The 15,587-nt window shown below is 35.4% G+C and overlaps 1 protein-coding gene across 1 annotated transcript; it reads left to right on the forward strand.

Moving 5' to 3' along the window:
- Nucleotides 1-3,005: 3,005 nt before the first annotated feature.
- LOC112755940 (triacylglycerol lipase SDP1) lies at nucleotides 3,006-7,370 on the forward strand. Its single transcript, XM_025804290.3, has 3 exons — nucleotides 3,006-5,463; nucleotides 5,855-5,998; nucleotides 6,225-7,370. The coding sequence occupies exons 1-3, from the start codon at nucleotides 4,045-4,047 to the stop codon at nucleotides 7,101-7,103; spliced, it is 2,442 nt and encodes an 813-aa protein (XP_025660075.1). The 5' UTR covers nucleotides 3,006-4,044; the 3' UTR covers nucleotides 7,104-7,370.
- Nucleotides 7,371-15,587: the final 8,217 nt, after the last annotated feature.

Genomic DNA, 15,587 nt, shown 5'->3' on the forward strand with positions numbered 1-15,587 from the left:
AGAGTTTGCCACAAACCCCCGCCGTCTTGAGACTCTCCTCAACCACAGTAGTGAGGTAGTGCCGAACAGAAACATCATCCATACTCATACGAGCATGAGGATAGATGTTCTTTCGGACGAACGCAAGAGCGTCCGCCTCACCAGAAGCGCCAGACTCTAAGGTCTTGCGCTTCTTTGGCTCTGGTTCGGGAGTAGGTCGGACGGAAGGGGGTGGCAGAGAGGAAGCAGAGGAAGAAATTACAATAGGCTGAGAAGGAGTCCCAACGTTCTGAGGAGGAGGAGGAGGAGAGACAACCATCCTAACACCTCCAGACCTGGCTCGAGACTTTGCCTTGGCTTCCTGAACCCTCTGGTAAGACTCTTGAGCGTTTTTCTTTGCCATCTCTACAAAAAACAAATTGGTAGCCAAAATCAGACAAAGTCGGTAAAAGAAATTGCAAGTCGGAAACAAGCAAGAAACGCAAAAAGCTACCTAATTGTGACTGGACAAAGGACGGCGACCCCTGGAGAAATTTTTTAGTATCCAAGTATGGGGCCCTCCCCCACGCTTTTCGGAGGAACCCCACAATGGCTGCTTCTACCTCAGTTAAATCATCCAGATCATATTTCTCGCAAGGGGAGGCCTCCAGCCAATATAAAGGAAATTGGGGAGAAGAATGATCATCCAGGAAAAAGGGGTGGTGACCCTCTACAGCTTGCACTTTGAAAAAGTAGTTCTTGAAGTCATGAAAGGACTCGTCAAAAAGGGTAAAAAGTCTCCGACCTTGTATGGCTCGGAACGACACCCACTGTTGTTTATTGTTTAGCCCACTGAAGGATTTTGTCATATGGAAAAGATGGAAGAAAATCTTTAAAGAAGTCGGGAACTCTAAAGCCTGGCTGACAAATTGATAAATTTTCAAAAAACCCCAAGAGTTGGGGTGAAGCTGGGTGGGAGCGACTCGACAGTGACGCAAAACAGATATCTCAAAATTCGAAAAAGGAAGAAAAACACCCAAACGGGTGATCATGCACTCATACATAAAGAAAAAATGAGGGGCCGCCTCATCGACTCTTCCAAAACAAACCCGGTCTTCAGGACCCGGGACTACCAATTCGTATTTTGGTTCGTCATCCTCAGAAGTACAAATTCTGTGATGAGTGCGAAGGTTGGTAATGAACTCAGAATCGACTGAGGGCTCCTCCCCTAAGACCGTGACATCAACCCAGTGAGAGAGAGCATCTACAGAAGCCATTTCTTTTTATAAAAAAGGGGGGTAACAAACCTACAAGGGGAAAAGAAATGTCACCAACACGGTCTCTAAAGGGAGGAGGATGCGAAACTAAAGTCTACAAATCAAATTTATCTACAAAGGCATATTAAAGAACTAACCTTTATCCGGAAATAAGGGTTGGAAGCAAAAAGCCTTTGAAGACGCAAGAACGCAGCACGAACGAAGGCAAGGAAAATTTGAAAGATCGCAGAAACGAAACAACGAAAGAGAGGGAAAATATTTATAAGAACGTTAGGGGCATAACGGTAAAATCGGGGCAATCATTAATGAGGATGCACCGTTACCAAGGCTATTAAATCCCTACGCACACCCCTAACGGACACGACGCTTGATTAGACGTAACTGTCAGAACCAAAAGGTCACGAAAAAACACGTCGGTTCTCAAACCATCACGTCGGTCCTCTCACAAATCGGCTACGACCCCGAGTTGAATACTCGAACCCAACTCTTAAAAATAAATTGGGCTCGAGTAGGGGCACTGTTCATACCCTGGCCCAATAAATAGGACCCAGGATCCAAGCAAAGAAGCCCAACCCAAAGGGGTTGGCCCTCCCCCAGTACCGGCCTTCATCCCCAGAAGTCGGTACTGAACACGACCTACTCCAAAGAAGTCGGATACGAGGGTTAGCTGGCAGATAACACTCATTTGAATGAGTAACCGCCCCTAGAAACTCTCTAACCACTTCATAGAGCCATATCTTAACCTCCCTAAGATATGGGAACGGTTATCCACCTAAAAAGGTGGCACTACTTCAGCGGTGGTTATTGGTTCACCACTATAAATACCCTGACATCCCTCAGGTATCACTAAGTCCCAATACATTCTCAACTTGCTCACACTCTTGCTAACTTAGGCATTGGAGTGTCATTGCAGGTACCACCCCCCATTCTTCCAGACGCACAAGTCGAACGGAGGAACACCGAGTTTCAGGTGCACCAGCTGGCCACCTCCCTCACACGTTTGGGTCAACCAACGTCATCCGGCCCACTAATCTCCGGTTACCCACCGTAACAACAACCATAAAAAAGATATTTTTATTAGACACATTCACGAAGACACTTCTATAAAACACAATTTGACAGAAGTTGGCAAACTGTTGATAACGTAGCGGAACCGTTTAATGTTTGGTAGAAAAATATTTCATTACGTCTATATGTAGAAAAAGTCTAAACACTCATCATTCTTTCTTCCTTTCTTTGATAACTACCAACTTTTATTATGGTTTATATTAAAAAGTCATGCGTTAATGCCATCCATTATATGGAAAATTTTTATTTAAACTTTTGATATATATTTAAACGAATAAATGATCTAATCAATCGACCAATTCAAATCGGTTTACGTTCTTATCACTCTATTATTGAAAAGGTTAAATCGTTCCATATAAAGCAAATAATTACGGAAAGAAAAGCGAGATTTTATGTATAAATTCATTTTAAATTCTAACGACAACACTTTAATGAGTGAGAAAGTGAGTGTTGATGCATGCACAATGAGTGTGACAACTGACAAGTGTGAGTTGTGCTGCTCTGAAGAATAACGCGTATTGTGAGTCATAGGTGCCACCCATGACCGAGAAGAAGACTATCATATGGATCTGGGCTCAATGGGATTGTGTTTTGAAGAAGCCCATCTAAAATTTTTTCTAGGCCCATGAGAGGTGTCCCTTTCGGTCACGTTTGGCTGTTCCCCTTCCCTTATCTCTGGGAGGTATGGAACCGAATGCTTGTGCGATTGGATAGGTTTGTACATGATACGAAAAGTTCCAAAGCTGCAATTCCCAGTTCCCAATTCCCAAAGATATGGTTAGGTTTTCAGTTATCTCTAGTACCACTACTTTTTTTAATACCAAATTTTATGACACACGTTAAGAAAGAGTCTGTTTCGACGTCATTATTAAAAAAGATTTTTTTTAAATCATATTTTTTAAAAAATATTTTATAAAAATAAAAATAATTTTATATTTAAATATTTAATATAAATTTTTTTATTTATCAATTATATTTAAATAAAATAAAATAAAAATATTTTTTTATTTAATTATTATATAAACAATATATATTTTTTTTTTAAAATTAAAAAATATATAAATTATAATTTTTAAAAAATATATATTTTTTATTTTTTTAGTATTTTTATTTTTATTTTTAAAAATTTATTACATATATTAAAAAATAAAAAAATATTTTTTTATTAATTTAATAGCATCTAAACAAACACAAACTCTAAAAATAGAAAAATAAATAAATGTTGATTTGAACGTTCAAATAACATTTTTCTATTATTGGATATGGTGCGTTCATGCAAGTATATGTGTTGTGTTGTGTCCTAGTCATCAATTCATCTTTTTGTGATTGGGGCTCTGCGTCTGATTCTGCTTCTTGACCCATATCCGAATCTTTTTATCTCATCTAGTTGCGTTCTTTGACTCCCCCAACTTTATATCTTCTCAAATCCACCGTTTCGTTTCTGAGCTTCATTAAAGCTTTCATCTTTTCTTCAGCTTCTATACTATACCACACTTCTTGGGTTTCTCCTTGTAGTTACAAGAAACAACAAAGATTTTCAGCTGCAATACTGTAATCTTGTTGTATTTAATGTTCTGTCAATTTGGTTGTTACTAATTTAGGGTTTATTTGGGAATTTTATGAGCTCTGTAGGTGGCTAAACTTAGAACTTCAACCTTTCGTTTGTTAAATTCTCTTGTTGTTAATTATTCATTTGTTTAATTTAATCTAAACCCTAGGGATTTTATAGTTTGCGATTTGAATGGATCATATTAGTAATGAGGCTCGAGTTGACCGTTTTCGAATTGGCCCTTCCGGCATACTTGGTAGAACGGTTGCTTATAGGGTTCTTTTCTGCAAGTCTATGTCAGAATTGAGGCACCGAATAGTTCATGTATTGTTGCATCTAATTTTTAGGTTTAAGGGATTTTTTGCACCCATTTTGTCATGGTTTCATCCAAGAAACCCTCAGGGGATACTAACAATGATGACAATACTTGCTTTCTTGTTGAAACGATATACTAATGTAAGGGCAAGTGCTGAACTAGTGTATAGGAGGAAGTTCTGGAGGAATATGATGAGATCTGCCTTGACTTATGAGGAGTGGGCTCATGCAGCTAAGATGCTCGATAAAGCGACTCAAAAGATGAATGAATCAGATCTTTATGATGTGGAATTGGTGAGGAACAAGCTCCAAGAGTTGCGCCACCGCCGGCAAGAGGGGTCTCTCAGAGACATAATATTTTGTATGCGTGCTGATCTTATTAGGAATCTAGGTAACATGTGTAACCCCGAGCTCCACAAGGGTAGGCTTCATGTGCCTGCCTTAATCAAGGAGTACATTGATGAAGTATCAACTCAGCTCAGAATGGTATGTGACTCTGATTCAGAGGAGCTCTCATTGGAAGAAAAGCTTGCGTTCATGCACGAAACTAGACACGCTTTTGGGAGGACGGCTTTGTTGTTAAGTGGGGGTGCTTCTCTTGGAGCATTCCATGTGGGTGTTGTACAAACACTTGTAGAACATAAACTATTGCCTAGGATAATTGCTGGTTCTAGTGTGGGATCCATAATGTGTGCTGTTGTTGCCACTAGGTCTTGGCCTGAACTTCAAAGCTTCTTTGAGGATTCGTGGCACGCATTGAAGTTTTTCGACCAAATGGGTGGGATTTTCACAGTTGTCAAGAGGGTTACAACATTTGGCGCTCTTCATGAGATCAGACAATTGCAAATAATGTTGAGGCATCTGACAAGCAATCTTACATTTCAAGAGGCTTATGACATGACGGGTAGAATTCTTGGGATTACAGTTTGCTCCCCGAGGAAGCATGAACCACCAAGATGTCTTAACTACTTGACTTCGCCGCACGTTGTCATATGGAGTGCAGTCACTGCTTCTTGTGCTTTTCCTGGCCTTTTTGAGGCTCAGGAATTGATGGCAAAGGATAGAAGTGGTGAGATTGTTCCTTACCATCCTCCTTTCAATTTGGGTCCTGAGGAGGGATCCACTTCAGCGCGCCGATGGAGAGATGGTAGCTTGGAGGTTGATTTACCAATGATTCAGTTGAAAGAGCTGTTCAATGTCAATCACTTTATAGTCAGTCAGGCTAATCCTCATATTGCACCCTTGCTAAGATTGAAAGAATTTGTGAGAAATTATGGAGGCAATTTCGCTGCTAAGGTACATATTCATGGACTTACAGCTTACTATTGACTATTATACTACAAGCACAATTCATGATTTGTTCATGTGCATGTTTATATTTATTGTCATTGCATACGCTTGTTTCTGAAATATTATGCACATTGCACAATAGTATCTCATCTGTATCAAAATTTTCATCCCTTAAGCAGAGGATTCTTAAATTCACACTATAATAAATTTGTGTTTACTTTCCCCGACTGATTAATGAAACAATTGTATCCCTTGACAGCTGTCATTCATAATTTCTAAATTCTATCATTCATAATTTCTAAATTCTAAGGCGTCGTCATACATATTAATTATTGCATCTATAATATATTCTTAAGACAATGATTTTAGCATTTTTAACATTTTTTTCAATTTTCAGCTTGCTCATCTCGCGGAGATGGAAGTGAAACACAGGTGCAATCAAATACTCGAACTTGGCTTTCCATTAGGTGGACTTGCCAAGTTGTTTGCTCAAGACTGGGAAGGCGATGTTACTGTTGTTATGCCTGCAACTCTTGCTCAGGTATGTGTTTATGGAATCTTAATAGTTCATATTATCAGCTATGTATTTAATTTGAGTGATCAAAGTGACTTCGGTTATATTTTAACTCAAAGAAAAAGAGCTAATGGTTAACATCAAGTCTTTATTGCCAAACTTGTTGAAATTTTATTGTACTTAGATACATTCTTATATTTTGAGAAGTGTCCTGAAATTTATCTTATATTATTTTACCTGTGTCCCGCTCCAGTATTCAAAAATCATACAGAACCCTTCACATGCGGAGCTTCAGAAGGCAGCCAACCAAGGGAGAAGATGCACCTGGGAGAAGCTTTCAGCCATAAAAGCAAACTGTGGAATCGAGCTTGCTCTGGATGAATGTGTTGCAGTTCTGAATCATATGAGAAGACTCAAAAGAAGCGCACAGAGAGCTGCTGCTTCTGCTTCTGCTTCTCATGGTTTGTCCAGCAACAACAGATTCAATGCTTCAAGAAGAATCCCTTCATGGAATTGCATTGCACGAGAGAATTCAACAGGTTCCCTTGAAGACCTTACGGATGCTGCTTCCCCAATGCATCAAGGTGTTAGTTGTTCCAATGGAGGCCATGGTAAAAACTGGAAGACCCACCGTGGCGCACATGATGGAAATGACAGTGATTCTGAAAGTGTTGATTTGAATACATGGACCAGATCTGGAGGCCCTTTGATGAGAACTACTTCTGCGAATAAGTTTGTCGACTTTCTCCGCAGCCTAGATGCCGACTCGGAGCAAAATAAAGGCCTGATGGCTCATTCTAACCCTCATGATTTCCAATATCACAGTCCTAGAAACACACCGCCAGATTGTAGCTTTGATAGCGCAGAATCCGATCAGAAGGAACAAATCGGTAACAGGTTTGTTAACGGTTCTAGCATAGTGGTAAATGAAGGTGACCTTTTGCAGCCTGAAAGGATACATAATGGGTTTGTGTTCAATATTGTCAAGAAAGAAGAGTTAACACATTCAAATCGGTGTCATGATTTTGAAAATTACAGCAATGAAGCTGCTGAGAGTGTCCAAATTGAGTCTCCAGAAAAGGATATGGATGCTGCAAGCTCATCTTCTGAAAGTGGAGATGATGATCCTTAGGCAGCTAGGTCCCTAACTTAGACGTAAAAATATGTTTCCATGGATCACAGTTTTATTTACAGTTAGAGATCAATTCTTTTCCACTTAGTCTTTCATATTTTTGGGTCTAATTTATTCCACCTTGTAAGTAGTAGGAAATCCAATCTTAGGTTGCATTATTTATTTGTGTTTCTGAGTTTGAAGGGAATATAGCTTTCAATTTGCTTTACTCATAAATATGTAAGTAAGAAAAGAAAGAGATATTGTACATTCTAAAACTTTTTCCTACTTCTGAGGATGAATTTTGGAGGTTGGGGTTCATGTAGGTAAAAAGAATTAATTTGAAATTAAATCAGTTTTTAGTTTAGTATTACATATGAATAAGGTTATTTTCTAATTTGAATGTAGGATAAACTCTAAAGTGGTACCTGTGATTGGTGTCCTCAGGGATGTCAATTGGGCGGGGTGGGGGTGGGGGATGCCTCCATGCTCCTCGACCCGCCTCCAGAATTAATCCCCGTCCTCGCCCCGTTTCTCGCCATGGGGAATAATTGTTTTCATTCCCGTTTCCCGCATTTCTTGCGGGGCTCCATTTCCTATCTCCCTATGTTTAACATTCATATGGAAATTATAATAAAAAATATCAAAAGAATAAAAAACAAACTACAAAATGTTATTACAAACACACAAACATATCTTATCCAAGATTATAAGTCCAGAAATATAACATAGCAAATCATAATCTATAAAATAAAATCTTAAACAATAGGATTAGGATTTTTCAATGAGTGAAATTACTAAAAAACTCCTATATTAGAAATAAAGTAAGGGTTATTAAGTAAGTTAAAAAATTCGGAGAATTATTGAAGATGGGACAGGGATCCCTGTTTGGGTCCCACGCCTGTCTCGGGAGAATTTCGCTCCCCATCCCCACGGGAAAAATTTCCCACTATTGGGCCCTATTCGGGGCTGTCTCCACGGAGATCCCCGCCTCCTGGGGATTTTTGACACTCCTAGGTGTCCTGCACTAAAATCGTTCTTGAAATTCCAATTGCACTAATTACGTCGCTAAGATTGACAAAAGTGCACCATATTAGTCCTTAACTCATTTTCTATTAACGACGTCATGATGTGGGCTGTTAGTGACACGTGTCACTCCATGGTTTAGCCACATGTAATGGTATGATAATGTGGTTAACAGTGACACGTGGCATGCTGATGTAGATGGTTGTGTCACGTGTCACAATACTATTTGGTCACGTGTGTCGCGACCGTATTCGTCCACGTTTCGTCCATTATGTCATCATTGTAGATGCACCAAATTAGTCATTCATTCATTTTAGTCTCTGGAATTGAATGTCATGCACTAAACTAGTACATTCACCAATTTTTTCTCATTTTTTAAAATTTAAAATTTTTAATATCTTACATGCTCTAATTTCAATTTTATTTTTTCATATATCGTTTAAATACAAGTGTTTTCATAAAAAATTTTAAGATTTTAGTTTTAATTATATAATTTTTTTCTATAATAATTTAACATTGGTAAATTTTGTAATATATAAAAAACGAATTATATGATTAATTAGACACATTTTTTCATCAAAAAATGTATTTTTAACAAGAAATCAATAATTAAAATAAATATTTTTTTTTGTTCTTATGAAATACACGTTTCCGTTGTGTGTAAATGGGCTAGACCACTTCAAGCACTCTCACTACTATTTCTGACTTCTTCAGTCTAGACGAAAGAGGTCGGAGATGGTAGTGAGGGCGCTTGAAATGCCTTCACATCAACTCCAAGACGGCGGTTAGGGATATCCGCAAGAAAAAATATTTATAAAAGCATTGAAAGAGGTTGGAGATGATAGTGAAAGTGCTTGAAATACCTTCACGTCAACTCCAAGATAGCGGTTAGGGGTATCCACAAGAAAAAAAAAATTTTATAAAAGCACTTGTATTTGAATAACATGTAAAAAAATAGAATCGAAATTAATACATTGAAAAATATTGAGAATTTTGAATTTATAGTAAAAAAGGAGAAAAAACTTATGAAGGACTAGTTTGGTACTCGACTTTCAATTTTAGTGACTAAAATGAGTCACTTAATGCAAATTGAGTGACTAATTTGGTACATCTACAATGATAACACAATGGACGACACGTGAACGAATACTGTTGCGACATGTGGCACAAATAGACATGTGGCCAAATAGCATTGTGACACATGAAATAACCATCCACATCAGTATGCCACGTGTTACTGGTCACCACATTATCATTCCATTACACGTAGCTAAATTATAGAGTGACACGTGTCACTAACAGTCCACGTCATCAAGTCATGTCATCACGTCGTTAATAAAAAATAGGTTAGGAATTAATATGGTGTACTTTTGTCAATCTCAAGAACATAATCGATGCCATTGAAATCTGTGCACAACGTCAATTTCACAGTCCAGCATTTAACTCTGACATTTCTCAATGATATGATAATAATAATAGCCAACAACTTGACCCTATTAAACTGGCATTTAATTTTTTTTTTATGAAACCTTAATGTATCAAGTTGGAAAAATAATTAGGTAGGGCTACAAAAGTAAGCCCAACCACTTATTTCACTTGAAAGTGCAGCTTACTCTACTTAACCATTAAAATCAATTGGAGAAACTATTCTTAAATATGAGGAAACTATTAAAGGAAATTATACAACCAAAAAACCATTCATAGTAGACTCTAACAATAAGATTAGCTGTAAACCTTTATGACACTTGCAACAAGATTAGTTTTGGACAAATACAATGTTAATGTAATCCCTTCAATCATGCCGCTATATCTAACAATCTCCATTCTCCTTAACTAGGAACTCTCTCTAGTTTGACATAAAAAGAGATTCAAATATAAACTAAGATAGAACACTAGGTGTTTATTTTTCCCTCATATGTATATATAATTTTAAAATTGTCATGTGAATATAAAAAAAATAGTTACTATATATTATATATTTTAATACGTATTCTATATACTTAGTTGATTTAATAGTTAATTTTTTAGTATATATGTATAATTTTTTCTTTCTTTGTTTATGGTTGTGACTTACAGAATGAATGATTGCATGATTCAGAGCTGTAGTAGTGTTGTTAGAGTCTTAATACGTTTTAGTGAAATCAATCATTGTTAGTTAAAAAGACGTGTGATATTAAATACTTAAATGAAGTACATTTAACGTAAATGTACTTGTCACACCAAAATAAAAAAAAAAAAAAATGATGCCCCAACAAGAATTGGTGAGCCATATCATTGTTTATCATTTATCCTTATCTGCCCAACTCAATGAAAAAAATAAATAAATAATTAAAATATAAATGGGAAGAAAAAGATGAGCCGACTAAGATCACATGGCCGGTGCTCATGCAAAAGCCGACAACAAAATACAATGTCTTTTTTCAAACTTTTGAATTGCATTCCAAAAACATCGATTTTGTGGTTGAAGCAATAGCTAAAATGTTGCTTACTTTACAGTTCATATATAATTTCATAATATTTGTGGTTTGATAATTAAGAGATTTTTGTTGGTTAAGTTGTTATTAATTAAGAGATTTTTGTTGTGTCTTGATTTTGGGTTCACTCTTCTGTCTCCAATTTGTTATAACTTATAAACAATATGCTTTCGGTTATACACCTCCAAATTATGCACTTAAATCTTAATATTAGAATAACCATCCGCACACCTAGTAAAATGAACATTCGATATATTCATTGTTCACATTATTTAGTATTTTTAGGTAGTGGATCCTCTCCGGTAAAAAAAAAAATTGGATAGTATCCAGTGTTTGATTTTACCATTCATTGTTCTTTCTCTCTTATTAATTTCTGGTCCCACTTATAAAATTAAAGATGAGAGATCACACTTTATTCTCTCTAATAAAAAAAATGGAGAGGATCCATTTCCGTATTTTTATTATCTACCTGTACTTTTCTATTTATAATTTCATTAATTTGCCAGCTTATTTATGTCAAATATTAATTAGTTCCGCTTTGTTAAGACAAAAGTCCTAAAACTCAATTTAGTTATGAAATTTTAGTTTAAAATAAAATATGTTTTTTGTTCTTAAAATTTGTTAAAATTTTTAAAAATATTTTTTAAGTTTTATTTTGTTTTAAATTTATTTTTAAAATTTTAATTTGTATCAGATATATCTCTACTAACTTAATTTTCAGAAAATTTAGATTCAATCTAACAATAATACATAATTATTATATCTAGTTTGTTTATGTTAAAGGTTATTTTTGTAAAAATATTAATAAATTGGTCTTAAATTTTTTAAAAATTAATTGATAAAAATATATTTAATGTAAATAAAAAAATTTTAGGACAAAATCAAAATAAAATAAAATTTAAGAGATATTTTTAAAATTTTAAATAAATTTTAAAAATAAAAAATATACTTTTTTCTTTAGTGTGTTACAATCCTAAACCTATTTATAATGATGTTAAATTTAATATCTATGTAAAATGTTTTATCGACACAATTTTTTTAAGTAAAGAAGGGTTGTGTCCTCATTCCACTGAACATGCATTGACAGAGGTTTCCAGACATATGGAGTGTACTTTTATAAATGTATGGTATATATATATTATTTTTTATGGTAAATAATTTTCATATAAAAATTATATTATAAATCATTATATAGATTGATACATATTTGATTGAATATATTTGATTAAATTAACTATTAAATAATTAATAATATGGTTTTTATGTGAAACATTATTATTAAAGTATCCACCTTCATTTTTTATTTAATATTTTTAAGAATTTATCTCTTTTCAAAGTATCTTTTATCGTTAAACTTAGATAATTACAAAGAAAAATATATCTCTTCTAATATAGGTTACTCTGTCATCAAGATTCAAAACTTTTCTTCTTTAATAGTGTTAATGACAGATGTGAGAAATGCATCTAAGCACACATTGTGTTTTTTTTTTTTTATTAGAAAAAAAAATTGAACTTACCAATACAAGGATACAAACCCATAACATCATCCTGCAATTTGATATTTAATTAATAATACTATATGATATTATAAAATCCATAATTAATAATTAATTTGGGCATGTGGTTATGGTGTAATATCCCCATTTGATTTTGAGGGCAATTGAGTAGACAAAACCTTGTGAACCAATCAAATCTGCCTCCCACGTTTAATTTCGATTTTGCATGCTTTCAACATTGCTGCTTAAATTAAACTGTTTTTATTAGAAAAACTTTTTAGGTATTTGAGCGCAATTCAGTAATTTTGTTATGATTAATTAATTGTCTTTCACGTCACTATAAGTTTATTATTATTTTGACATATTAATAAAATAAAAACCTAAACTAGCAAAATAAATTTTTTTTAGAATAAAGTATTATTTTTGTTCTCAATGTTTAGAATAAATTTTAAAATTATTTTTAACGTTTAAATCATTTTATTTATATGTATAATATTTAAAAATTGATTTAATATTATCCTATGTAATTTATATTAATAGAACACGAATTAAAAAAAATCATAATAAATTTTAAAAAAATTATTTTTCTTTTTTTTCTTCTATTTCAGATATTTTCTCTCCCCTTTTTTTCGGCAATCTGTACCAAAAATACAATCTCATTTTCTTCCATCTCCACATTCATAAACCCTAAAACAGACAATACCTATTACTTCTCCTTTCATTACTAATTCCATGGTTTCTAGTCGTACCCACATGCACCTCCTTCTTCCTTGTGTCTCTCACAACGGTCACCGAACATAAAGCACGCTGGTCGTCACGAGTTCCACCGTCAAAAGTGCCATCGATGCGAGTATTTGTTCTCTTTTTGCAAAGACCGCTACATATATGGTCAGATCTGTTGCTTCTTCTTTCTTGGCTCTTGCTCTTCTGTTCAGCTAAGACCACTGCGTGCGAGTTCATATGTGGTGCCTTTGGTGGTGGTCGCATCACCTTCTTCTCTACTAGTTCTTGGTTTGCATCCTCTGCCTTTTCCATTGCGATGGTGTCGAAGACAACGTTGCTTCTGGCTATGAGACTGGAACTAAGGTAGTGTTTGTTTGCAGAGACTAGCACTGAAAATTGTGTATCTGTCTTAATAATTTGAGTATTTCAGTGCTTCAAAAAATTGGGGACACTAGAGACTGGGACAGAGACAGAACTTCAACTAATTATTTTATCACTAAAATACCCCTAATGTAATTATCTAATTCCAACATTACCCTTTCCCAATCTGAAATTAGGGCTTGAGTTTATAACAGCCCCTCGATACATCTTCTCCTTCTTGCTTGAAGGAGGTCCTGCTCGGCGTCCATAGCCAAAGGTCCGTCCACCTCGCCGGCCTAACCAGTTGAAGGTAAGCGATTGGCACTTCCAACCTCCTCTTCCGAGGCCTCCATTTCTGACGTCTTCTCGCTTGCTCACAGATTTTGTGGTCCGACGAAGCTACAGGAGAGAACCTGCCATGTCGGTGTGGAGGCCATCTGAGAGTTGTTGCGAGCACAGTTTCCGTTATCCAGGTTAGTAAAGCTCCTTTTTTTTTATATGGGTTCTTGTGACTTCATATGGTGTGGGATGCAGTTTGGATGAAGAGGTTTGGGTGTAATTTATTTTGTGGATTATGCTCTATTTCTGGTTTACTGGGTTTGGAAAGTGGGAGAAGAAAGTTGAAGTGGAATGTATGCTTTAGTTACTGTTAAGGGGTACTGAAAAAAGCAGATTAAGAATTGAACATAGAAGATTATACATTCAAACAAGATGTGTAGAAGGTTAACCACGACAAATTGCATGGTCTATTCGAATTTATTCATTTGTTGATTATTTATTTAATTCATGAATGCAGCTGAAAGATAGTCTACTTTGTGAATTTGTTACAGTTCTATGTGACAAACAGAATCCATTTTTTATGTTGTAATTAAGGTATTCATAGTTTGTGACAGTTGATGTAACTGAATCTGATACAATGTTTGTAGTTGTGTCTATGTTTATAATGTGTTTATTTTTTCTGAATCTGATACTATGTTTGTAGTTTGGTACGAAATGAAATTAATTGTTGAATTGACAATGTTACTAAGATTGAGCTTAGGTTTTGTAACTGATACATACAGATTTAGATGATTCCCTTATTTCTGAATCCGCAAAGGGATTGCACGCTTGCATATTTCTGTTAACATTCTTGTCTTGTTATACTTTGCTACCGGAAATCAAATAACCACATCTTTAATTACTCTTTGACTCATTGTTAAATGATAACCTTACTTTTGAAAATGTCAAACTAAAATTTTCTTTTGTCACAGCTAAGTATAAGGATAAGCATAAGGTAAAGGGAGAAGGGAGTTAACCTAATTTAGAGACTGACACTGCTTTGTTGTTAACCTTGGTTTTCATAAAAATGCCAAAGTCCAAACTCCATACTCCCTTTAAAGTTTTGTGTGTTTCATATTTTTTAAGTTAATAAAAATATATGGTAAGCATTTGTTTGGATGAAATAACGTTATTAATAAATAAATTGTAATGAAAATTCTGAAGTTGTGTAAGAGTTCTTTGGAAAGTTTATGTTTTTTTTTTTTTGAAACGATTTTGCTAGAAAGAAATGGAGCGGTCGGAAATTATTAAGCGATGCGTGTCTTTTTATGAAGAGATGAGATCCAACCATGAAGAAAGAATGTTGTTCTTTGTGCTTACGCTGTTTGTTTACTTTAGGGGTAGAACTAGTGGCCAACTATCGTTAGGCGGAAAAATGAATAGTAGAATTAGACGTGAGGCTTTAGAGCATATTGTTGGTGAGGGTGATAGGAATTGTATCTGGGAGTTGAGAATGAACACAAATGCCTTTGCTAACTTGTGTGAGTTGCTCCAAGTTCAGGGCGGACTTACAGAGGATGGTCATGTAAGCCTGCCGGAGCAGGTTGTGACCTTCTTAATTATCTTAGCGCATCACAAGAAAAAACGTAGTCTACAGGTTAGATTTTGTAGGTCCGGCGAGACAGTTAGTAAGTATTTTAATAAAGTTTTGAAGGCTGTAATACGGACTCAAGGGATGTTGTTCGCGAAGGCTACACCAGTTGCCGAGGACTGTGTTGACCCCACATGGCGAAGGTTTAAGGTAGAGCTTATTCGATGTTCTCTATGATTCATGTTTATCTGATGGATTCTCTATCTGAATATCAAGCTTTCTATGGATGGTAGGGTTGCTTGGGAGCATTAGATGGCACTTATATAGAGGTGACAGTCTCCGAGTCTGAGAAGGCAAGGTACCGCACAAGAAAGGGTAAAATCTGCACGAATGTCTTAGGAGTGTGTAATCGGGAGATGGGTTTTGTCTACGTACTCAGTGGATGGGAGGATTCGGCATCTGATTCACGGGTACTTCGAGATGCAATAACTCGTCGTAATAGTCTTAAGATACCCCACGGTAATTCTGCCATCTCTAGAGTTAAGTATATACAACTAGATTGAGTTCATGATAGCCA

Source organism: Arachis hypogaea, chromosome 16 (genome assembly GCF_003086295.3).
Source record: "Arachis hypogaea cultivar Tifrunner chromosome 16, arahy.Tifrunner.gnm2.J5K5, whole genome shotgun sequence".
NCBI classification, from domain to species: domain Eukaryota; kingdom Viridiplantae; phylum Streptophyta; class Magnoliopsida; order Fabales; family Fabaceae; genus Arachis; species Arachis hypogaea.

Coding starts and splice junctions, on each gene's coding strand:
- LOC112755940 (XM_025804290.3), top strand. CDS start 4,045: ATGGATCATATTAGTAATGAGGCTCGAGTTGACCGTTTTCGAATTGGC. Junction 5,464..5,854: donor GAGGCAATTTCGCTGCTAAG/GTACATATTCAT, acceptor TTCAATTTTCAG/CTTGCTCATCTCGCGGAGAT. Junction 5,999..6,224: donor TGCCTGCAACTCTTGCTCAG/GTATGTGTTTAT, acceptor GTCCCGCTCCAG/TATTCAAAAATCATACAGAA.